This window comes from Monodelphis domestica, chromosome 3 (genome assembly GCF_027887165.1).
Source record: "Monodelphis domestica isolate mMonDom1 chromosome 3, mMonDom1.pri, whole genome shotgun sequence".
NCBI classification, from domain to species: Eukaryota; Metazoa; Chordata; class Mammalia; order Didelphimorphia; family Didelphidae; genus Monodelphis; species Monodelphis domestica.
The window spans coordinates 125,114,952-125,141,682 of NC_077229.1; the positions used below are offsets into that span (position 1 = coordinate 125,114,952).

Below are 26,731 nucleotides of genomic sequence, written 5' to 3' on the forward strand. Positions count from 1 at the left end.
CTTACTCTTGCTATAAGGTGAGCCATTCTCCCCACCTTGCAGTTTTCGATTGCACATTGGGTCAAATTGCCAATATACTGAGGTCATGGTATTTCATGAGTGGTTGTCATAGGACATCCCTTTAAGAATGTTATAAAAAAGCAGCAGTGAGCATCTTCAGTTCATTGTAATTATGAGTATTTGCATCCTATCATTCTCAGTTTCATATCTAAAATTATAAAAGAAGGAGGAAACAGAATGAATTGATTCAAGTGAGATTAAATATATAGCAGGTGGAGCAGGAGGGCAGGTGGGATTTGGAAAGAAGAGCATTCCTCTGGGCAGAAGGGCTTTGCAAGATGGGTAGATTAAGAAAGGATGCTTAAGCTGGCTTGTTTACTGGCTTGCTGAAAAGCCTGTTTCCTGTGAAAGAAGCAAAATTTCCAAATGCATCGCCCCAGGAAGAAGTATCAGTAATGAGAGATGACTCCTAATCCCAGACGTGGGTTTACAGAGATGAAAGCTATTTTTGTAACTCATTAAAGGGTTTTTATTGCAACACTGTGACTTCAGTAATGAAAATTTACCCAGCAGGATGCTCTGGATATATGTCTTTGTATGTATTTTTACACATAGATGTTCCAAGAGAAAGATTGGAGGGAGGGCAGAGAAAGAAATGGAGGAGGGAGAAAGGTGGGGAGGAGTGAGAAAGAGAGAGAGAGAGAGGAAGGCAGGCAGAGAGTGAAAGAAAATAGATGAGAAAAATGAGGGGGGAGAGAGAGAGAAGAGAGAGAGAGAGAGAGAGAGAGAGAGAGAGAGAGAGAGAGAGAGAGAGAGAGAGAGAGAGAGAGAGAGAGAGAGAGAGAGAGAGAGAGAGAGATTTTAAAAACCTTCCTGGTACATTCATAGTACATATCAAATTGATATTATTAATTCAAGGGACATTTGGAATTATCTAGTCCAGGGTTCTGGGTTTTTGCCCTGAGGATAATAAACCTGTTATTTTTTAATGAATAATAAGATTTTCATAGAATTTGTTCCCTTTGTAAAACTATATCTTATATTATTATATTTTATGCATCTAAAACACTTTTTGGAGAAGGGGTACATATTTTTCACCAGACTGCCAAAGGGGTCTGTGAAAGAAAAACCACCTATTCCAATCTCATTTTACAGAAAAGCAAACAGAGTTCAAGGGAGAGAAATTATATGTCTATACAGAGGGGCAGAGAAAGAGGAAGCTTTTTATCTGTGTACTGCCTGGATTTTTTGTTTTGTTTAATTTTTCACTTAGGAATGGGTCTTGGAAATTATGTTTCTTCTGAGGATGAGATAAAAATCTTAACATCTACCTTGGCCCAGAGCTTGGGCTCCTAATAGCAGTTAACATAATAACAGCAAGCATGAATTTTTAGGCATTTACAGCCTTGGAAGGTTTTTTTTTTTTTCACTTTGTGGTTGAAGATAATGTCAGACTCAAACTGATTACTATTGCTTGGAACACACATGTGCCTCAAGTTTGTGGTTTGTTATTTAGCTTTCTTCTCTCCTTTTAGAAATCATTCTTATTTAGTTTCCCAAGAAAGCATATTTAACCAATCAAAAAGACTGCTTTCTTTTCTTTCTTTCCCCCTTACTCTAATCTTTGTTCCCCAATACTGCTCTTCTCTTCCCTTTCCCTTGATTTTAAGATGTCATCATATTTATTTTTCTCCTGAGGTAGAATTTAAACTCAGTTTCTCCAGCTGTAAAATGAAAGTAACTTTATTTGCCCCTTCTGAAATGGGATGTGGTGGGGATGAAGGATATAACAGATGAGTAGGGACTGCTAAGAAAAGAGGATATAAATTCCAGGTACTGTTAAATTTCTCAGCTCCCTGCTGAATAGGCAAGAAGTGCCTCATAGGAAGCTGTGATTGGCTTAACTGGTTTATACTGATAGAATCATAGAAATATAGAGTGTTCCTATTATAAGATGCTTTAGTATATGTCATGCCCAACCAGATCATTCAACATAAAAACATACTGAAACTGGAGACAATTAAGGACTTGTTTAATGCCACACAGTGAATTAATAATAGAGGTGAGATTTAAATCCAACTTCCTTGACTCTTAGGGTAGTCAGTGCCTTTTAGAATATTAATGACAAAAACAATTCAATTTATTTCATTATGGAGCACAAATAGACACACAAATATGTGTGTATATACATTTTGTTGTTCTGTCATGTTTCACTTATGTCCAATTCTTTTGTCTAATCATGTCCTTTATTTTTTTCTAGATACAATTTTTAATAATTGTTTTCTAACATTTGGGGATCCATGTTCTCTCTCTCCTTCCCTCTTCTCCCTACTCCCTGAGAAGGAAAGTAATGATATAGGTTATACAAGTGCTACCATGCAGAACATATTTCCATGTTCATCATGTTGTAAAAGAAGACATGTTGTTAATATAAAAAAACTCATGAAGGAAATAAAGTGAAAAACTGTTTGCTTCAATCTCTTTTCAGACTCCATCAGTTTCTTCTATGGTAAAGTCTATATTTTCAACTCTTCAGGACCCTATTTGGGTTTTCCTTGGCAAAGATACTGGAGTGGTTTGCCATTTCCTTCTCTAGCTCATTTGACTGATGAGGAAATTGAGGCAAACAGAGTTCCTTGCCCAGGGTCATACCCTGCCAGTCAGTGTCTGAGATGGATTTTAATTCAGAAAGACCAACACTCTATTCACTGTGCCTGCTAGCTGTCCAACTACTTATAATTTGCTCCCTGCAACATCCTGGTGAAGCACATAGGGCAAGTGATACTTTATTTACTTTACAGGAAGAAATTGAGGCTTAGAGAGGTTAGAAGATATTATAGAATAGAAGGTTTGGAGTCAGAAGTTCTGGGTTTGAATCTCAGTTCTGTAATTTAGGTAACACTGGGCATGTAATTCAACCCTACTGGGTTTCTTCATTTGTACAATTAGGATTAGATGCACTGTAGAGTCCCTACCAAAGTCTAAAAGGAGGTGGTGTAGTTAGCATGCTGATGGATCTAAAGTCATAAAGATCTGTGCTTGAATTCAGTCTCAAACACTGACTAGCTATGTTGACTTTGGGCAAATTGTTTAACCTCTATGTGCCTCAGTTTGCCCATGTATGTGGTAAATGGAGAAATAACACCTTCTTTCTAGTGTTCTTGTGAGGAAAAAATAAAAGAATATTTGTGAGAGTTTTGTAAACCTTAAGGGACAATGTGAATATTAGTTATTGCTATTAACTTGCTTGTTATGCAGCTAGTAAGTGATGTTGGAGGTCAGTTTGTGATTTCAGAAGTATTAGGAACCCTGGATATGAAAAAAAAAAAACTCCTTTCAACTGGCCTATAAGTTACTGTAATAGAGTTGTCTGGGACACTAGAGGTCAAGTTATTAGTCCACAGTCACATAACGAATATGTTATAGGAAGAATTTGAAGCAAATCTTCTTGACTATCCCAATACCCACTATGCAACAGTGGTTTTTGCACCTTTCATAGAGAATCCAAGGGCCATTGTCTGTTAAAATGTCATGTGGGTCTCTTCAAATCATTAACCTGATAGACTTGGCTAAAAATCATTGTAAATGGCCAAGTTCCTGAATAAAATTTTCATTAAGCTTGTCATGGAATCCAGAAGCAGGAATTGTTCTTCTTCCATTCACTGGCCTTGTGCTGTCTCTAAAGCCTCCGCTGAGGCTACCAGAAACTGAAGGCACCCCAGGATCTCCTCTACAATTTATGCACAATCTAAATCAGTGACCTTCTCCTGTCTTGGTAACAGTACCTCTGGGAGAAGGTTATATACCTTTCAAAATATAATCAAATATACAAGTGAAAGGAGTAGCTAGGTGGCTCAGTGGATAGAGGATCAGGTCTGGGGTCAGGATGTTCAAATCCGGCCTTAGATATGTATTAACTGTGTGACCCTAGGCAAGTCATTTATTCCTGTCTGCCTCAGTTTGCCATGTATAAATTGAGCTGGAGAAAGAAAGAGGTATCCGCTCTTGTATTTCTGTCAAGAAGAACCCAAATGGGATCATGAAGAGTTGAATACAACTAAAATGAATGAATAACAAAAACATATGAGTAAAAGATTCATAAAAAACTTTCAGAGTAGCTTGGGAACCACTTGATTAGCAGAAGGGTATTATGATACAGTGAAGGGATCATTACATTTAGTAGTAGCTCAAATTGACAGGGTATTTGAAGGTTTGCAAAGAGTTTTACATAGATTATCTCATTTAATCCTCAAAAATTTCCTGGGAAGTAAGAGCTATTATTATTCCTATTTAATAAGTGAGGTAACTGAGGCAGAAGGAGCTTAAATGACTTGTTCAGGGCTACATAGTTCATTTGAGTTTGGATCTTCTTGATTCCAAGTTCAATGCCACATCCACAGGGCCACAAAATGGCCTGAGAGGACCTATGTTTAACGTCTACCTCAGCTATTTATTTCCTTGATAACTTTGAATAATTCAGCTCTACTCTTTGGGCCTTGATTTCTCTATCTTTTATATGAAGGGTCTGAAATTGGATCACCATATGGAAAATATCATGGGATTAATTAAAGATGGCTTTGCCTAGACCAGATTCTCAATGTTTTTGTGTTATAGACCCCTGGGTCTATAGGCAGTGTGGCAAAGTCTATAGACCCTTTTTAAGAATAATGTTTTTAGCACAAAATACTTCAGATTATAAAGGAAACTAATTATATTGATATATAATTATCAAAATTAAAAAAAAAACAAGTACATGGACTCAATTAAAAATCCTGGCCTTAAAAAGTCAATTCTTTATGATCATACATATACATATATATATATATATATATATAATGACTATTAAAAATGAAAACAACAGGATTTTCCAATTTAGTCTGTGGGAAAAGATCAGATGTTGGCCAGTATACATGAGTTTTCTTGCTATAGCTTTATTCCAATTTTACTTTATATAGATATTTCATATTTTTATGGATCAATGATGATATGGATATTTTCTCAGCTAATATAGAATTTAACCCACCCATCATTTCTCATGGTTTTTTGGTTGCTTCTCTGTGTCCTTGCATCAGTCTTTATGGTCCAACTAACTATTCCTGTAACAAACATCCTGGACCAAAGTAACCTTCCTTTGTCACCTCCCTCCTGTGTATATCATCTTCCTGGTTAGCATGCAAGTTCCTCGAGAATAGACTTTCTTTGCTTTTATATTTGTATTCCTAGCCCTTGTACAATACTTGGTACCTAGTAAGAGCTTCATAAACGTTCGTTTGTCATTAATTAATTAATTGTTTTGTTGACTGTCTCTGGTTTTTCTAACATTCTTAGATATCAGTGCTTCTTTTGGATTGCCCAGTTATTATCTCACATTCTAGCTACACAACCAGCTCAACTCTTTTTCTGATATTAGATATCCTGGATGATCTCTTGTTCTTGATAGCTCTTTTTTTCCCTTTGGTTCAAAATGGACTTTGTCTCATGGGCTAAACTGTAGAGTTGCTTTGGGAGAGGTAATTTGTATAAAATGAGATTTCAATCCATTAGGCCTGTAGGTTTGAGACATGATTATGTATTTAAACTAGATCATCTTCATGAAATTTATATCTTGAGTGCACTTTTATAAACAGTGCCCAAATAAAATAAAGAAAAGCAAAAGAAAACCTATTAGAAGTCCTAATGATTCTAAATAATGACTTAATGAAATCCATTGACAGAATGGAGAGAGGGATATGACTTGACTGTATGTTTCTTGAGATCAGAGACTAATCTTTAGTTTTATTTTCCCAAGCCTAACACACTTATACTGAGTAGGTGGTCTATACATACTTGATGTTGACTATGAAAATGATGATGAATAGTAAAATGATAAATGATGATGCCATCAAGAAAAAGTAGAAAGACTATTGGATTTGGAATCAGAAGGGATGGGTTGAGATCCTGAATTTAATATTTCTGTATAACCTCAGGCAAATCATTTAACTTCTCTGGGCCTCCATTTCCTCTTCTATAAGATGAGGAGATCACGGACTACTTATTTTATAAAGTTTCAATATCACAGAATTTCAAGTTGAGCATCACCTCAGAAATTGACCTTTAAATGAACAAGAATCAGCACCACAGCATACAACATAAATGATTAGGCAGCCCTTGCTTTAATATTTTTTTAGGAGTCAGCTAAGTGGCTCCGTAGATTTTGAGCTAGACCTTAAGTTTGGGGTCCTGGGTTTGAATGTGATCTCAGACACTTTTTAGCTGTGTGAGCTTGGGCAAGTTTCTTAGCCTTTACCATTATTCTACCCTGGAACCAATGCATGGTTTTGATTCTAAGATGTAAGGAAAGGATTAAAAAAAGATTTTCTTTAAGGGGAAGCCCAGTGCTTCCTATAGTGTGTCCTTAATGAGATATTAATCTTTTCTCTAGGTTAGGTTTTTGATAAACATCTCCATCTCTCCCTGGGTCATATATAGTCCTTCAGACTTGTGATACCATTCTGTGTTTTAGGTCCCCTTCCTAAAAGAGGAAATTGCTTCCAGTTTTTAGACATTTGACTTGTTTTCTTGGATATACACAGTCCACTTAACTCACAATACCTTTGAAAGACAAAGTCCGGATTTATTCTTTCACATGTAGCTGTTTCTCTTGCTGCTCCCTGGATCCTGCTTCTTCCAGGTCTTGTAATTCTGTCATTAAGTCCATAAGGCTGGGCCCATGCAATCCTCATCACTATCACTTTACCACTCCCTTTAACTGCTAACATCTCTGGGTCTTTTTCTTTAGAGGGCTATTGCAGAAGGGATGCCCCTCCAGAACCAAGTTCTTGTCACTCTGTAATACCTTTTTTCTCTGTTCTGAGGAGCTACCTGATACAGAAGATAATGAATTACATTTAAACGACTTGGGTCCAAAATTTGCCAATACTAGTTGTGTAGCTCTTGACAACTCAATTAATTTCTTTTGGCTCTAATTTCCTCATCTATATAACAAGGAGGCTGGACTCAATGGACTCTAAGATACTTTCCAAGTCTACATTAATGATCCTCTTTGGTACTCTTCATTTGCCTTATCTATTCTTCCTTAGTCTAAGGCCAAGAATAAGGTACAGGCTTGTGAATTCTTTTGATCTATGATTATTCTTAATGTGTCATTAAAGGGGCTAGGTGAGTACCTCAGTTAACATCATATCAAAGAGATTAATGACTTATTAAGAACATTTAAGAGGATTCAAGAATGTTCTTATCTCTGGACATGCCTTTTCAGAAACATGAATAGGACAGGATCCCTTCCCTCAAAGAATTTACAGTCTAGTCTGGGGCACAAAACAGCTATCCAGATAGCTATAATTCATGTTAAAATGTGCTAAGTACTAGGAAAAGCAGAGGAACCAATTCTGACTGGGGTGATTTGAGAGGAAAGCATTTTCCCTGGACCTTGAATGAAGCATAGGATTTCAGGAGGGATGCATAAGGGCATCCCAGTGTTATAAGAGTTTGAGAACTGACTGATATTCTGGGATTTGTAGTTCAGTGGAAGAAGCACTCACCTTATTGCAGGTTTGGGGTCTTTTAAAATCCTTTGGCTTGATTCAAGCCCCTCTTTCAGCTCCAAGATCTCAATAGTTCAAATTTATTGCTAGTTCTCAAGCTCCTATTATAATAGGCATGGGGTTAAAGAGCAAATATGTAGGAAAACAATAGCTTAGCTAAAAAGCTTTGGTATGACTGACAAATTACAGTGGCAAGCTTCTAGGAAAAATATGTGGTTGGAAGAGGTAAGGGTGAAGAAGGAGGAGTGGAGTTTTTTCCTATATTCCTCAAACCACACCCTGTAACCAGACACTTAGGCTGTGTGTCCATTTTACTTAGAGGCCAAAGAGGAACCCAAGAAAAATGCCTCAGCCTTTTTGAATCCCTTTAGAGCTTTACATTAATTGTTGGTTATAGAAACAATATCTGAGAAACTTTAGAATGATGTAAGGGGTAAAAACTGTGTGTGTGTGGGGAAGGAATTTATTTGAAATAAGGTCTATTTTCTACCACAAGATCTTCTAGAAAGAGAAACCAATCTACATGTCTAGTCCTTGGTTTTATAGGACTTAGAACTAGAAAATACCTTAAATGATTTTAATCAACTCCTTATTTTACAGATGAACAAACTGAATCCCAAAGAGGAAAATAAGTTGGCGAAGGTCACATAATTGTAATTAGCAAAGCTAGAATTTGAAACGGGTTCTCTGACTATTAATTTAGTGTTCTTTCTGCAAGATAATAATGTAGCAATCACCTTTAAAGTCTGCCATTTTAAAAAAAGATATACCATTTCTGATATCCCTAAAAAGTGCCCTAGGCTATTTCATTTTTACCCCAATCCTTATTATCTTTAATTTCTGTCCCTCACTATGTATTAGCTCCTTCCTTGCTGCCTGCAAAGATGCCCACATCTCCCCTGTTTTTAGAATCTTTGCTAGACCCCATCATGCTCTCAAATTATTATGCTAATTAATTCTCGAATTACTTTAAGATTTAGCTATAGATCCACTTAGCACATGAAATCTTTCCTATCACTGTATTTCCTTCCAAAACTGCCTTATATGCATTTTGTATATAAACATATATACACACATTTAAACATCCCAAGCAACCTTATATAAATTTTGTATATAAATATATACCCATATATATGGACATATATGTATATATATATATATATATATATATATTCATGTGTATAAACACATATGCACAAGAATTTTCATTTTTTGACTTTGCACCATAGACCCTAACACAGTGCTTGGAATGTTGAAGAATGTTTGATGATTGATTATTTAATTGATTCATCATTTACCTTCCAGTCACTTCCACAATCCAATTCCTAGAAAAATATGCATGCAAAATTGCCTTCACTTTCTCATCTTTCCCAAACCTTTGCAGTCTCCCTTCTGACCTCAGAATTTAATCATTAACTGCTCTGTCCAAGGTTACCAGTGATTGCTTATTTGACAACTCTGGATTTCCATTTTCATTCATCTTTACCTCTCTGCATCATTTGATGTTGTTTATCAACTTCTCCGCCTGAATACTCTCTACTGCCTAGATTTTCATGGCATTACTCTCCTGATTCTCCTCCCTAAGTGGCAATCGTTTTTAGTCTGTGGCAAGTCCCTCCCCTTCTGTGTGGAGCTCTGTTCTGGGGCCTCTCATCTCTTGCTTCTACCCTTTCTTTTGGTGATCTCATAAGCTCCCATAATTCCAAATATTATCTCTATGTAAATCACTTTTATTTATCTTTGCCTCTCTCTTAAACTTCAGTCCCACATCACCAACTACTTATCAGTTATTTCCAGCTGGATATTCCATTGGCATTCAAATTCAATATGTCTAAACCAGAACTAATTATCCTTTCCCGTAAGAAACCTCCCGCCCTCATTTCCTTTCCCCATTCTGTTAAAGGTACATCCTTCCTTCTGTCACCCAGGTTCACAGCCTAGGACACGTCTTCAACTCTTGCCTTTCCCTGATTCTCAGACCCAATTTTTTTTTTGTTATCTTCCCCCGCAACACTTTTACCATATATAACTCTCCACTCATTGAGCAGCTAACCCCATTATCACTCTCCCCGGATATTGAAAGTCTTCCTAACTGATTCCCCTGACTCTTGCCCTTTGATAATCAGTACTGATCATAGTGGCCATATTGATATTTCTAAAGCACAGGTTGATTCATGTCCCTCTCCTGGTCCCAAAATTCTTGCCTCTAGGAAAAAAAATGCAAGCTCCTCTAGAGTAAAAGAAACTAAGCACTTTTCAAATATTATAAAAATGAGATAATATTTGTAAAATGCTTAGAATCAAATAGATCCGAGCAGCTAGGTGGCTCAGTAGATAGAGAGCCAAGACTGGAGATGAAAGATCCTGGCTTTGATATTGGTCTTGGACTCTTCCTAGCCATGTGACCTTGGGCAAGTCACTTAACCCTATTTGCCTACCCCTTACCATCCTTCTCCCTTGGAACCAATACTTAGTATCAATCCCAAGACAGAAAGTAAAGGTTTGTTTGTTTGTTTGTTTTGTTTTGTTTGTTTGTTTTTTAAGGATCAAATGATCCTCACAACAACTCTACAAGGTAGTTGCTATTATTATCTCCACTTTATAGTTGAGGAACCTGAGGCAGATAGGATTTAGTGCTTTGCCCAGCAGGGTCACAGAGCTAGTAAATGCCTGAGGCTCAACTTGAACTTGAGTCTTCCTGAATCCAGGCCCAAAGATTTATCAACACGTGCTGCCTGGCTACCTGTAAGTGTTTAAATGTTTTTGGCATTCAAGACCTTTCATAATTAGTCTCTAGTCTACCTTTCCAAGGGAATTGTCATTATTCTCTACTCAAGTTACATAGAAGCTGAATTGGCCTACCTGCTCTCCAGTATTCCATCTTTTTTCTCCATAATTTTCTCTAGGCTCTCTCCTAACCCTATGCTTAGAATCCATCCCATCTCTCTTCTGCTTTAAGACTTGCAGTTTACAGCAGGAGTAATTTCAAATGCAGCCTCCTAAATCAGGATTATTAGGATTCCTCCAGTGTAATTTTTGATCTACACCTCTCATTTCATTGTTGCCTAGAACATCTGATGAGAAAACAGACTTTTCCAAAGTGAGGTCAGCAAATTATCTGTTTTGCAAATAACAGTTTTAGAGAGTTGTCCAAATGACTAAGAGGTCAAGTGATTAGCTCAGGATTACTCGGCCAGTATGTATGAAAGACTAAATTTGAACTCATTTCTTCTTGATCCTGACGACCACTTTCCACTCACTGCTTGACCTCATATCTTGCTATTTATATGTTTTGTGAGTGTGTAGAAACTGCCCCAATCCCACATTTTGTTCATGTTGTTTCCCTCAAAGAGAATGTAAGCTCCTAAAGGTCAAGAACTATCACCAACTATTGTTGCTGGCACAAGGTAGATTTTTAATATAAGGTTGGGGGTCAATTGAGTCAATCAATCACCTTAAAATGACCAACAAAATACTCTAGCCCTGATGCTTTTATCAAATGAGAACACCTTTATTGTATCAATTAGTTCATTAATGGTATTACTCTAAATATATGCTCTGTTATGACCTCAGAGTCTTCTATAAATATTAAGCCAACCATTAGCCAGCATTTGAGTATCTGTCTGAAGCTGACAAAATGGTTCTAGCCAAGCCTTTGATGCATTCAAAATAGGAGTCCATCCACTGGCTTAATGAATTTATTATGAATTATGGATAGATAGGAGAAAGGGAGGGAAGATAAAAGAGAGAAAGAGAGATAGAGAAACAGAGAGAGAGACAGAGAGACAGAGAGAGAGAGACAGAGAGAGAGAGGAAAAGAGAGAGAGTACCCTAATCTAACTTACCCATTTGACTGCTCAGGTTCTGTTCCTGGCAGTACCCCCCACCCCCAGAAGTAAAAAAAGAGATCGAGACTTCATCCTAACCCCTTCATCTACCCCTCCTGGCTCTCCATCTCCCTTTACCAGCATTCATGTTCAGGTTGAGTTGATGGGGGATGATCTCACATTTGCTAGACCAAAAAGGGAGGGTATATTTCCTTCACACAATCCCCCTCTCTGATTCTTTGGAAGACCAGCAGATTAAATCTCTTCACTTGGGTTTTATATGAGATTAACATGTCAGGTCTCCCCAATGAATCATTCCACATATGGAGCCTATACATTTAGAGATTCTCTTAGTAGAGGGTATAAAATACTGTACCGTACATAGAGAGAATTATAACAATATGGGGAATAAAAGGGAAAGAGGGGAAGAAAGAAAAAAAAAGAAAAATGACTGATAGATGCATTAACAAAAAGCCAATTGGGGGCACTCCCCTTTGGTGTAAGAGTTTACAATCAGAATAAATGATAGGTTCAACCCTCCTCAGTTCCATTCATTATTTCTAGATATTTGTTCTGGATCTTTTAATGTAGTTTTTCTACAATCATCCTTATGCCATCTTCTCCAGAAGATCCACTTTCCTGGTTTGGGGTATTGATAATTTTCTTTTCCTAAAATTACTTTAAAAGATCTTAAACTTTGAATTTTAGGATAATTTTACACCTTTGAAAGGGAGCTGTTTTGTTGTTGTTGTTGCTGTTGTGTTTTTGTTTTTGTTTTTGTTTTTTTTTGTAGAACATTGGTCTCTTCTTCTCTCCCTTGATCAAAGGGGGATTTTGTGAAATTCATGTGGTCATTGTATTTGGACATCTCATGGGCATCCTAGTGGTGCCTCTGGAATATCAGTGATTGATGGCAGTATATGCATTGAGGGTTAGGACACACTGAGAAAAGGCAACTTTACATCTCAACAGAATACCATACAATACCCAACAGGGACTTCTTGAGGGCCCCAGAAAAACAACAATAACAACAACAACAACAACAACAAAACATAAAATGACTTCCAGTAAAGAACTTTCAGGAGCTGTGAATTTCCTCTTGAAACCACTTTCCCCAGGACTCCCTCCCTTTATTTTTGTGGAAGAATGTGTCCCTGGTTTGCAAGGATATCGGTATAAACTGTTCTTACTACATACTGACTTAGTAAATAAGAATCCTAAATTAAAGCTAGCTAAATCCAGTTGTTTAATTTATATCAACTGATGATCAATAGGAAAAGTAAACTAACAGGGGCTTGTGTACTATAGCATTCCAAAAAACCCCAAACAAAACAAAACAAAAATACCTCCCCAATCACTCATGGGCTCCTAGAAACATGAAACAATCCCCTATTTTCCAGGAATTAGTTAGCCAGTTTTAGTTAGGATTAGGGAGAGTGAGTCTAGAGCTTGCACTATGTATAAAAAAAAGTGTGTTGTGTGATTGAATGGATAATATGAATGAAAAAAATAACATTAGACCACTCAAAACAATATTAAACATTTCAATTCCTGAATCTTGATTTTATAACTGGTTCATTGCCCATAATTCCTTCTTACTGAAATCTTACAGTCTAGCTAGAGAGAAAATAGACATATGAAATAATTACTGCAAAAACAGTATATAGCAAAGCAATAAATTTCACATTACAATTAGAGAACAAATCAGTAGGCAAACAAGGTGGTTGTTTGTTAAAAATACAAATACAGTTGGTGTTAGGGAAGAGAGACATCAGTGTGGCTTCCTGTAGGAAGTGAGAGACCTGATCTGAGTAGTGAAGAATGGGTTGAAAATGGATAAGTGATGATTATGAGGAAGAGGTTTCAAGAAGACAAAGGGAGGGCATGGGATCTCCATCATCCTGCTAAATATTTGTATATCTAGATGGAACCAAAAAACATCCCTTTGAAAATGTGTTTCTGTGACCAATGCATCACTCAGGAGGCTCCAGCAAGAAGCAATCTCCCTATAAGGCCCAGGGAAAAAAAGAACACACGTCACAAGACTTTCAGTTGTTGACGCTAGTGAAAGACAGAGACTGAAATTCGTCTCCTGATGACTGATGCCACATGTCATTTTGTTTGCTCTGTGGTCCATCTCGGGACTATTAGTCACACTTTGTGTCCATATATTTGGCTAAATTTAGAAATAAAGAGTCAATAAGCCCACACCCAAAAGGTCAGATGCAGGAGTCGGGGTGTTCTAAGTAACTATTCATGTCTGTGCTTCTTCTAACCTGGAATGCTTTGCTAATAATGATGAGTTCATATTTTTAGAGCACTCTGAGCAGGCAAAATTGTTGCTTTGTAACTATGATGTGATGCAGGCAGCCAAAGCATGGTCTCCATTTAAGTCAGAAATATTGTGGAAAAGGTAAAATCCCAGCCTGGAATCAGAAGATCTAAGTTTGAATCCTGACTCAAGCATATGTTAGGTGATTGACCATATGTCATAGAAAAGTCATTTAACCTCTTTGAGATGTTTCCTCCTCAATTAAATGAGAGGCAGCACAGGCATGATTAAAACACTGGATTTGGGGCCAGGGGGGTATGTTTTCAAATCTTTACTCAGATACTTTCTAACTGTGGAACCCTGGACAAATCACTTACCATCTGAGCTTTAGTTTCCTTTACTGTAAAACGGGAACAATAATATTGCCTAAACCAAAGTCATTGAAAAGCTTACAGAAGTTAACATATTGGGTTCTGAAGATTTTAACTTAGGGTCTTCCTCTAGTAGCCAGTATACATTCTGTCAGCCAGATACTGTATTTCCATCCCGGCCTAGTGATGATGAGTCAAGTAGTGATGAAACAAGTCATCAGCCCAGCCCCACACTGAGAAGACGACGTGCTCGAAAGAAGACAATTTCTTGTTCAGAATCTGAGGATAGACCACCTATTGAACATGAATCTGATTCTCCCAAGGAAAAGGTGCACCAGCGCCACTTCAATAGTAGCCTCAACAAGTGTATTATACTAGCTTTGGTGATTGCAGTCAGCATGGGATTTGGACATTTCTATGGTACCATTCAGATTCAAAAACGCCAGGAACTAGTCAGAAAGATACATGTTGATGAATTGAATGGTATGAAGGATTATCTTTACCAATGTCAGCAAGAACAAGGGGCTTCTGGTGATAAGTCACTGAGAGAAAATCTTGCAACATGTTTGAGGCTTACGGAGGTGGAGAAGATAGCCTTTGAAACGCAGAAAAAAACCCTAGCTACAGAAAACCATCATTTAAGAGTGTCTCTGGAGAAGGAAGAAAAAGCGTTGTCCTCCTTACAGGAAGAGTTAAGGAAATTAAGAGAACAGATTCGAAATTTGGAAGATAAAGAAACAAGTACTGAATCGATAGTTTCTGAAAATCAAAAACTTAAACAGCATTTAGAAGAAGAAAAGCAAAAATCTCATAGCTTTCTCAGTCAGAAGGAGACCCTCTTGGCAGAAGCACAGATGCTAAGGAAAGAACTAGAAAAAGAACGACAAACAACCATTGCCTTAAGGGAGGAACTGGATCTTTTAAGCAGTAAGCAGTCATCTGGTGATATAGACTCTCCCAATATACTGACTGAAAATAAGGAAATAGAAACTTTACGAGCAAGACTAACAGAACTGGAATGGAAGCTAAACTTTGAACAACAACGATCTGATTTGTGGGAAAGATTATATGTTGAAGCAAAAGATCAAAGTGGAAGACAAGAAAACAATGAAAAAAATAAAGGTAGCAAGGGAACTAATAAGGCTAGGAAGTCTAAAGATACCTTGTTTGGTTCAGTTAAGGAAACTTTTGATGCCATGAAGAATTCAACAAAAGAATTTGTAAGGCACCATAAAGAAAAAATTAAACAGGCTAAAGAAGCTGTTAAGGAAAACTTGAAAAAATTTTCAGATTCTGTTAAGTCTACCTTCAGTCATTTCAAAGATACCACCAAGACTGTCTTTGATGAAAAGGGGAATAAAAAATTTGGAGATAAAAGAGATGAAGTAACTAAAAAAGCAAAAACTGTTTATCGTGAATATTTGCATCCCCAACCTAGACCACCTTCTAAAAATACACATCATAAAAGTCCCAGCATGGCAAGATCAGGAAGAAAACAAAAGTCAGTTCAGTTTGAAACATTTGAGAACACAAATTCACAGAAATGCAGCACGATTCAAGACTCAGTAAGAAATTACCACTTTTTAAAAAACCCTTCTGATTTTATTGAATGTGGTCATCAGGAAAAGCAACCAGTTCAGTTTGAAACATTTGGTAAAAACACAAACTCCCAGAAATGCTCAACTGACAAAGACTGTGTGAAAAGTTCTCACCGACTAACAAAAGGCTGTTTTGGTGTTTTTGAATGTGCTCATCAGGAATCTGTTAGCCTTTTCAACAGAGTATTAGACCCCGTAAGAATAGATGAATTTAATCAATTAATGCAAAGATATGTGCAGGAAGAAGTAAATGACTTCCATCATTGGGGAGAACTTCAGCAATTCATCAATAAGTTTTTCCATAACAGTGTCTTTATTCATGATCAGATGTTGTTCACTGACTTTGTTAATGATGTTAAAGATTATCTTGAAGACATGAAGGAATATCAAGTAGATAATCATGGAGTGTTTGAGGATTTGGATGACTATATATATAGACATTTCTTTGGTGACACATTTTCCCCTCAGTATGGACCCAGTCGCCCTGATAAAAAGCATCGTATGGTTAATATTGAAAACTCCAGGCATCGAAAACAAGAGCAGAAGTACCCTCAGCCACAGCATTATAAGAGGGAAGGTAAATGGCATAAACATGGTCGAAGTAATGGAAGACACACGGCAAATCTTGAAATAGAATTGGGGCAGTTACCTTTTGACCCAAAATATTGAACATGATTAAGTAAATTAGATAACTTTAAGGGAATTGTGGATGTTCTCTACTCTGTTCAGTATTGAAAACTAAGAAACTGAAGTTACTAAGAAGTCAATGTCTTTCATCTCTAAATATCAGTTTGGTGAATTTTACACTGTTATTCAAAAGCATCCGTCAAAGCTTACTAACTTGCATTTTCTTTGTAGTTTAGCTCTGCTGAATTCTTTTTGGCAATGGAAATAAGTTTGGTTGTAGTTTTACTGCTAGGGAAGCCAGGCATGCAATAGGTTTTGTGCATGAAATGGTTTTTTTTTTTTTTTCATTTTTAAGGTGAGACAAGCTCTTGTCATATATGACAAAGTAAAATTAACACTGATATTTGTTAACTTTGGTGTTGAGCTGCCTTGGAAAAAATATATTGTGATGGAATTTCAAAAAAAAAAAAAAGAAGTTAACATATTGTTCTAGTCCAGAGAAAGAAAGTCCACCAAAGTTGCTTCTGCCCTTGGATCTAGGCACACTTTCTCCTCCTGATTTCCCCCTTCACTCATTTCTGCCCCTCCCAATCTGGATTTTTTCTATTCCAGGCTGAATCCCCCAGTTTCCTAATTGTCTGCATCCTCAAGGGTGAGAAAACAATCAGATCTCCCTTAGCAGGGAGCCTTTCCTCACTATTATATACATGAAGCATACCTGATATCTAAGCTGCTTAAGTTTCCTTGAAGAAGGGGCCCTGGAATCCTGACAAGAACTTGTATAACCAAGGCAACTAGGTGGCTTAGTGGATTGAGAGCCAGGCCCAGAGATGGGAGGTCCTAGGTTCAAATGTGGCCTCACACACTTCCTAGCTGTGTGACCTTGGGCAAGTCAATTAAACCCTATTGCCTAGCCTTTACCATTCTTCTGGCCTGAAGTCAATACTTAGTATCAATCCCCAAACAGAAGGTAATAGTTGAAACAAAACAAAACTTATACAACCATGTTGCAAAGTTTGGGCATTGTCTCTTGAAAACACCTCTGTGGACTCCTCTTCCTGCCATGGCTTAAAAACTATTGTGCCTAAGACTCATATGTTTGCCATTTAAAACCCTTTAAGACTGGACTCCAGCCTTCACTTCCAGGCTTAAAACACATTATTTTCCTTCAAGTACTCTACAGACCAGCCAAATTGACCTTCTTGCCATTCCTTAAACGTGACAGTCCATTTCTCTGGCTTACTATAGGTTATCTACCATATCTGGAATACATTCCTTCACCCTCACTTGTTAGAATTCCTCGTTTCTTTTACAACTCAACTTATGCACTAGATCCTACATGACTTTTCCTTTTTTATTTAAAAAAGCAATTTCATTTAAAACATTTTTACATTCATTTAAAAAGTTTGAGTTCCAAATCTCTCCCTCCATCCAGCTCCTCTCCCACCCCATTGGGAAGGCAAGCAATATGACACCCACCATACATGTAAAGTCATGCAAAACATATTTCCATATTATCCATGTTGCAAAAAAGCAAGAAAAATTTAAAGGTCAAAAACCCCCAAACTCCAATATGCTTCAATCTGCACTCAGAGTTCATTCATTCTCTCTTGGGAGGTAGATAGCTTTTTTCATCATGATTCCTTTGACATTTCTTTCACAGTTGATTATCATAATATTTCTGTTGATGTGTACAATGTCCTACTGATTCTTGTTACTTTACTATGTATCAGTTCATAGAAGTCTTCCTAAGTTTTTTTCTGAAATGACCCCCTTCATTATTTCTTAATACATAATAGTATTCCACCATGATCATATGCCAAATCTTGGATGGTCATTCTCCAATTTATAGGCATCTCTTCAATTTCTAATTCTTTGCCAACACAAAGATCTGCTATAAATGTTTTGGAATATATCTTTTTTCTTTGATCCATGAGAGCTTTTTTGATTTATGCAAGTTTGTAATTATTTTAAAGATGAATTTTATCTATTTATGTGTATCCGTATTTTCCTCCATTAGAATGTAAGCTCCTTGAAGGGATTATTTCACTTTTGTATTAACAGTGCCTGGTATGGAACTAGTATTTAATAAATATTTGTTGATTGTTTGGTATTATGCTGCTAAATAATTCATTTTTTCTTCTTCTATATTACTTGTTATAAGGGACAACTTGGTGAATCAGAAAGGGGAAAGAAATCAATTCAGAAACAGAAGTCATACAACAACAAAAGATGAGTTAAAATGAACAATTAGGAATATTATCAGAACTATTGATAGACCAAATTAAATATAAATATACATACATATGTGTCTATATACACAATATAACACATACACATATATACATATATACACATATACATGACAGTGTCTAGAAAGTCATCCTTAGAACCAACAAGACATCTGCTGTGTGACCCTGGGCAAATCACTTAACCTCTCTCTCAGTGCTCTAGGAACCTCTCTAAATCTGTAAGTTGCATTTGTGCTGACCTGGATTAGTTATAGAGGGGTTTCTTCACCTGAGAATTCCTTGTATTAATAAAATCATTTTCATATTTATTTCTATCCATATCATACATCCCTACATGAATACTTGCAAATCTATACATCTATCCATGCACACATATGAAAATATATACACACATAGATGAATATGCTGGATAAAATTATATAGAGGGAGGAAGGGAGAAATGATATGTAGATGGGTTGATGGATTAATAGATCAATGGATGGATCGATGATTGGATGGATATATTAAGACATTTCTAAATTGTTTTAGGCTAGGCCTTTCTAGTAATTAGCTGTGTAATTCTGGGCAAGTCACAAAAAACTTCCTATTTACAGTTCCTCATCTGCCAACTGAGTAAATCATATTAGAAGATCTGAGTCCCCTACCCCTTTGTTTCTTTCTGACGGTATTTGTTTATAACCTTTCTTCTTTGATGAGGAATATGGTGATCTCTAAGATCCCTTTTGGCTCACAAATTAAATGATTCTATGAAATGTTCTTCTCTTCAATTTAAGAATTTAAAAAAAAACATTGAGACACAGATTCTCTGATCTGGGAAAGTCCTCAAGGACCATCTAGACCAGCCTGTGTCTGAGCTGTAATCTCCCTCTATGAGATTCCTGATAGAGAGTTCCATCTGCTGAGGGAACTCAGAAAATATTTCTAATTTGTAGGAAACTTTTTGCTTTCAAAAGAGTTTGAAATCTGCCTCTGAAACTTCCTCTTCCTCTTCTTAGCTCTGCTTTTTGGGGGCAAGCAGGACAAATTTCTCATCATGGCAGCCCTTCAAATATTTGAAGACAATAATTGCTAACATTTATATAAATGCTTACATAGAGCTTTACATGTTATTAAGTTTGAGCCTTAAAATAATGCTATGAGGTTGGGGTTATTATTATCCCTGTTTTACCAATGAGGAAAATGAGCCTAAGAGAAGTTCATTGACTTTTCCAGAATCATACAATTCCTAAGTTACTGTTGGGACCAGAATTCAGGTTTTCATGCTTGATTCCAAGTCTGGCACATTGTCCTGTTTCTCCATCTCTCCCTAGATACTGTACCCCCATTCTTCCAGTCTTCTCTAAAATGAATTTATTTAATCACTCCTGGTATTATTTTATTTTTTAATATATTTAAAAATTTTATTTGTTGTTAGTTATATTAAAATCCTGAGGTATCTCCCTCCCTCTCTTCCCTGCATTAGAAAAGATAACAGTTTAAATATCTATATCTATCTATATATATGTATAATACATGTATGCATATGTATATATGAACTGTGTCTTTCATGTTTCTATTTATCAATTCTATAGAGTTGGACACTCATAAGTTATTCTTCAAACATTAATTCTGTAGCTGAATATAATGTTCTCTTCATTCTACTCATTTTGTTATTCATAATTTCATGTCAGTCTCTCCATGATTTTTAACACATTAACTTGCTAGGGGCAGCTGGGTAACTCAGTGTATTGGGAACCAGGCCTAGAGATGGGAGGTCTTAGGTTCAAATGTGGCCTCAGACACTTCCCAGCTGTGTGACCCTGGGCAAGTCACTTAACCCCTATTGCCTAGTCCTCACCAAGGTAAGGGTTTAAATTTTTTTAATTAACTTGTTCATCATATCTTATGGTGCAGTAGTATTCCATCACAATTATATACCACAACTTGTTCAGCCATTCCCCAATTAATGGATAGCTTCTTAATTTTCAATTATTTGCTACATCAAAGAGAGCTTCTATAAATACTTTAGAATGTATCTTTTTCCCTTTTTCCTTGATCTCCTTGGGAAACAGATCCAACAATGATATTGCACAGCTTTATAACTGCCTGGGCATAGTTCCAGATCTCTCTCCATCCTTGCATGATTTTCAGTTGGACTTCTGTGGATGCTCCGTGGCTTGTTAATGTCATTCCTCAAATGTGCTACTCAGAACTTAAAGCAATTTTAATAAATTCAATCTAATCAATAAATACTATGTTATGGGAATGGCTTTGTGCTCTATAGTATAAGATAAATATGACAAATCAGAACAAATGCAGTCCTCATAGTTTGGCAGACTATTAGGGATAAAACCCCTTAAGGTCATATAGAATATTGGGTCTTAGGGTTGGACGGAAGATTTTGTTCATTTGTTTTGTTTTGCTTTTTTCCTTTCCCCATCTCCATAGTATGGTAAGTCTTATCATGAATGGAATAGTCCCTTCATTGGCTTCCTTTCTGATCTCATTTTCCACAACAAAGATTCTCTTGGTTCCCATTTTCACCCTCTATACTGCCTTACTTCTGATCCTCCTTTGCTCTTCCCTTTACTGATGACTAGAAAACCAAGTCAAGTTTGAAACAAACATAAATCAGGATGTGGGCAGGCAGAAGACAACCCACTCTTCTTCTCACAATATGATGTTTTCACTTTTTTTTTTCTCTTTGGACAACTGTTGTCTATGACACAGAGGATAGAGCACCAGGCCAGGAGTCAGTGAGACATGAATTCAAATAGGACCTTAGAGATGCTTACTAGTTGTGTGATTCTAGGTAACTCAGGTCTTCTTAAACAGATGCAAGATAATTATAAAGAAAGATTTGTAGGATTTAGTGACTTGTCTGTATGGGATTGAGGGGAAGGGGAAAGGAGATGATGCTCTTACTTTCTCTTCACCTCCTCTACCCACAAAAAGCTTATATTGTGGATGCAACAGAAGCAATGCAATCACAGAGTTAGACCTAGCAATAGTTCATTGAGAAGAACTTCTGAATAAATAGCTAACATTTCCATAGCACCTACTCTATTCCAGGCACTATATTAAGCACTTCACAAATATTTTCTCATTTCATTCCCATTATAACTCTGGAATATTTTAATTATTATCTATTTGTATTATAATTATTGTATATTATAATTATTTCATTATTCATAATAAGTTGCTATTATTATCCCCATTTTGCAGATGAGGAAAATCTGGCCATTTAGTTCGTGAGTTTCTGAGAGGATTTTGATTTAGGTTTTCCTGACTGAGTCCAGCACTGTTACTCAGTTTTATTCTTTATATAGCATGTTGGACACTTTGTATATAATTGTTTTCACATTGTCTTCATTAGACTGTGAGCTCTTTAAGAGCAGGGATTATATGTTGTTTTTTCTGTATATCCCTAGTATTTCACAGAACTCCTGGCACATTGTAGATGCTTAATAAATGTTTCCTGACTGTCTGAATATCTAGATTTCTACAGGTGCCTATGTAAAGGTAAAATCAATTTTCATACAATATCTCTTTGGCTAAAAAATCCTCACAGTAAATGACTATTGAGGTAATAGATGTCTGTTTAGGAATCTTAGGATGGGTTTGGGGGCAGGATTATGACCATAAAAATCTTCTATTATATTAGAGAGTATTAAGTTTTACAACTTTTGATCAAAGATTAACTGAATTAAAATTCCCATAACCAGATGCAACTTTTGTGAGTTTTTTAAAAAAATGAAATTAATTCATTTTTGGTTCTCATTTTCTTTGTTTTAAATTTGCGTTTCTGTGGAGTTTCAAAACTTCCAACACTTTAGAAATTCTGTGATGAGATTTCCTCCATTTCTATCAATGCTAGTGGATTGTAATCCCTCTCAGCTTTAGTAGATGGTGTCATAAGTAGCTGGGACCAGAGCAAATAAACCAACCAACCACAAAATCACCCAGTGACTGAGGAAAATTACCAGAGGGTAATGATGCCTTCAGTTCTTGGCTAGGTTCAACTTTGGGTAAGAGATATACAACCCATTACTTTTGAGGGCTTTCCACCCTGAATTTCCATTAGAACTTAGTTTAAGTACCACCTTTGGTAGAAAGCAATGCCCTCCTTGCATCCTTGGGACTTTTCAAATTGCCTTGTATTTATTTTGTAGCAAGTATATTTGCCGTACATATATGTCCTCTATATTGATAGAATGTAAGTTCCTTGAGGATAGGAAATATTTCACTTTTGTTTTTGTATCTCTAGCATCAAGAACAATGGAACATACTCAGTGCTTAATAAATGCATGAAATAGTTTCAAATTTAGGACACTGGAAAACACAACAATCTGGAGATGGGAACTTAAAGGGTGTGTGTATGTGTGTGTGTGGTTGGGGAAGCATGAAACAGACTCTAATCATAATGACAACTGACACCAATATAGCATTTTACATACATTATTTCACTTGATCCTTGAAGTAATATTATAAAATAATACTATGAGTATCATCATCCCCATTTTCTAGATGAAAAAACTGAAGTCCAGAGAGGTATTAAGAGCTTGGCCCAAGATTGTGCAACCTGTGAGTGACAGAGCAAGGATTTTGAATGAATTGCTCTTAAATGCACAGTGACTAAGAGGATTGAAGAACCTTAGGTTTTTCCTGTGCATCCTTTTGTGTTTCTGAAACAATTTTTGTATTAGAATCAGAAAGACTTTTGTTGGTAGAAAGATTTATATTACCAGTTTCATTTATGTTACATTATGTGAAACCAGACACTAAGCTGTCTTTTCACTATTGAGTTAAACCCTCTTATTAGGGGCATTGTTTGGGCAGGGAGTTCTTGGAAAAACAGCATGCCCTGGAATTGGAAAGTTAATGAAGTAACTATTAGCACTGCACTCCCATCTGTAAGTTCCAAATGACTGACAATTGAACCTACAAATTGAGTTAGAGATGTAGAAAAGGTTTGGGTCATTACAAGAAGACTCCAGCCCACTTTCTACATCCTGTGGATACATCTGATCATGTATTGGAACCAAATAATCCCATTTCCCTTGGGTATTTACAAAGGAAGGAATAAAGAAAACAAGAAAGGGACAGAAACAATATAAAGAAAGAAACAATAGATAGAAATGAGAGAGAGAGAGAGAGAGAGAGAGAGAGAGAGAGAGAGAGAGAGAGAGAGAGAGAGAGAGAGAGAAGAAAGGTTCCAGAGGAATTGTGGTTAACAAGAGGTAATACTTGATTTGAAATTCTGGTTTTGACATTTTCTAGCTTTGGGACCAAAATATGTAATTTAACTTCCTTGAGTAGCAGTTTCCTCATCTGTAAAATTGAAATGATAAAACTTTATTTCTAACTCAATAGTAGTATTGTGAGGAAAGTTCTTCAAAAATGTTAAATTTCTCTAGAAATGGAAGTTGATATTTCATGTTATACACTACTCCCAGCAGGCCTAGGGGCCCACTCAGAGTATACAAAAAGCACATAGGTGAAATAGGAACTTGATGTACTAAATCCCATGATCATATTCCATTTTTTAAAATTCCATACATTAATTAGTTCTTCCCCAGAGGTTCCTGATTCTAGTGACAATGTTAGGCATAACCTAACATTTAAGAAAAATGACATGGGTTTACTGGACTATAAACTAGTTTATAGTCAATGGGAAACGACCATCAAAAAACCTCTGAAGGCAAGCTGTCCAGAAAGAGGAATGTAATAGTTCTGCAAGTTTCTACCCCAGTCAGAACATAGTCACAATATTCTAGTAGTTATGGGTATCACATTTTAAGAAGAACACTGGTCAATTGGATCTGCTCTAGAAGAGGACTATGGGAGCAGAAATTCTGTCAGGCAAGGGTTGATTGGTTCATTGAGCATGGTTGTTCAACTTAGAGAAAAGAGACCTTAATGAGGAATAGGGATACATAAAAACTCTCAAATATCTTAAATGCTTTTTCTCCTCCTTCCTTCCTTCCTTCCTTCCTTCCTTCCTTCCTTCCTTCCTTCCTTCCTTCCTTCTTTCTTTCCTTCCTTTCTTACTATGTGCCAGTTCTCTGTTAAGCATATGGAGAATACCAATAAAGGTAAAAATACCACCCTTGCCCTCAAGTTCATATTTTAAGGAACACAACAACATGTGAAGACAAGAAACATACATACAAGAGATATACAGTATAAATAAGGGGATCTTGGAAGATAGGTACTAGAAGTGGTAATGATAGAAATAGGACGCTTAAAAATATCTTTTACAGAAGATGAGTTTTGAGCAGAATCTCAGAGTAAGCCAGTAGGAAGAAATGAAAAGGGGGAGCATTTCAAGGAATGGGGACAGTCATTGATGGATTCTGTACATAAAGTACAGCAAATGGACCCAAAGCCTATATGTAAATATGCTAGAATGTGGAATTATACAGAGAGTTGCTGGTTTAGCAACTCAGAACTTTCAAGTAAAAGATAAACTGAGACTACTAATCTTACCTTACTGTCTTACTTATTTCTATAGGGGGGAAAGGGTAAGAAAACTAGAAAGGTATGAAGGCATCAGATTGCAAAAGGTTATTGATGTCAAAAATAATTTTATATTTGATCTTGCAAGCAATGGGAAGCCAATGTACTTCACTGAGTAGAGAAATGACACAACCAGACTTGTGCATTAGGGAAAATCTCTTTGGTATCTGAAAAGAAGGCAGATTATAGCGGGGTGAGACTTGACACATGGAGAAAAATTGAAAGGCTATTGTGATAGTTCAGGTAGGAGGAGATAAGAATTTTTACTGTGTTAATGTGAGTGGAGAGAAGAGAATATACACCAAAGATCTTGTGAGGGTAGAAACAAGAAGATTTGTCAAAATATTGAATTTATGGAGTGAGTGAGAAGTTGAATATGTCACCAAGGCTATCTTGGTGGAAAAGTGGTAGAGCCCTTTGTAGTAATTGAAAAGTTGGAAAACAAAGGAGATAGTTTGGAGGAAAAGATAATGAGTTCCGTTTGGACATTTTGATTTTGAAATGTCTATGGAAAAATTCAATTCAAGGTGTTTAAAAGGTAACACATGATGATACAAGATTGGAGAGAGATTAAGACTTGGGAGAGAGATTAAAGCTGAAATTAAAGCTGGGAATAATATTCATAAACAGGATAATTAAAACTCATGGGCACTGTTCTAATAACAAAACAAGGTAATATTTAGGGAGAATAGAAGATAGCCCAAGACAGGAACTTGGTGGACACCGCTGATTACGGGCATGATTTAGATGAAAATACAGTAAAGGAGGATGATGAGTAGTTAGACATGTTAGAGGGGAACCAAGAGAAAGCAGTTAAGAAAGAAAGAAAGAAAGAAAGAAAGAAAGAAAGAAAGAAAGAAAGAAAGAAAGAAAGAAAGAAAGAAAGAAAGAAAGAAAGAAAGAAAGAAAGAAAGAACTTAAACAGTATTCAGGAGACAACAATGATCAACAGTGAAAAAGGTTGCAGAGCAGTCAAAAAGGATGAGAAGTTTGTTACTGTTGGTCAGTTGTTTCAGTTGTATGTTACTTTGTGATCCCATTTGAGGTTTTCTTGGCAAAGATACTTGTTGTTTTTTCCATTTCCTTCTCTAGCTCATTTTATGATGAAGATGAAGAACTAAGGCAAAAGTGTTAAATGACAAAAAGGGTAGCATAAGTAGACCAGATTTGAACTCATAAAGATGAGTCTTTCTGACTTCAGGTCTACCACTCTATTCATTGCAAACATGAGAATCGAGGGGGAAAAACCTCTATAATATATGACATTTAAGAGACCATTAGTAATTTTTGAGAGACCAAATTCATTTGAACGAGGTCAGAAACCTGATTGCAAAGGGTTTAGAGGTGAGTAAAAGGAGAGGACTTGGAGGTTTCAGTATAGATGGCTTTTTACAAGGAGCTTATTAGCTGAGCAGGGGCTGTTTGTATTAAATGAGGGTTATTTTTAAGAACATGGGAGATAGATTTATTTGCAGGCACCAGGGAGGGAGAAAGTAGAAGAGAGACTGAAGATTAGAAAGAGAGAGTAGGTCAATCATCTGGAAAACAGCAGAATGGCTGGGATTGAGAATATATAATAGAGGATGCTTTGGTAAGGATGCTTCTTTATGCAAAATGATGTTAAAAAGTTTAGGGGGAAGGATGAATGATATAACAACAGGAGGAAACTCTTGGCAAATGGTCTCAGTTTTTAAGTGAAATGAGGTCCTCAGAAGAAAGAGCAAGGTGGAAGGAGTCTGTGA

At 36.5% G+C, this 26,731-nt stretch overlaps 2 protein-coding genes across 2 annotated transcripts in view; both read left to right on the forward strand.

The window, feature by feature from the left end:
• KCNQ3 (potassium voltage-gated channel subfamily Q member 3) overlaps positions 1-26,731 on the forward strand; it is a 465,976-nt gene that overhangs the window by 99,349 nt on the left and 339,896 nt on the right. The gene's annotated exons all lie outside the window — the stretch shown is intronic.
• On the forward strand, positions 12,429-16,315 carry LOC103104503 (cell cycle progression protein 1-like). Its single transcript, XM_007488423.2, has 2 exons — positions 12,429-12,528; positions 14,081-16,315. The coding sequence occupies exons 1-2, from the start codon at positions 12,429-12,431 to the stop codon at positions 16,279-16,281; spliced, it is 2,301 nt and encodes a 766-aa protein (XP_007488485.1). The 3' UTR covers positions 16,282-16,315.

Excerpts from the sequence above, each read along its gene's own strand:
- LOC103104503 (XM_007488423.2), top strand. The coding sequence starts at position 12,429 with ATGACTTCCAGTAAAGAACTTTCAGGAGCTGTGAATTTCCTCTTGAAA. Across the intron at positions 12,529-14,080 it reads TGTGGAAGAATGTGTCCCTG|TCATTGAAAAGCTTACAGAA; the intron begins GTTTGCAAGGAT and ends CCTAAACCAAAG.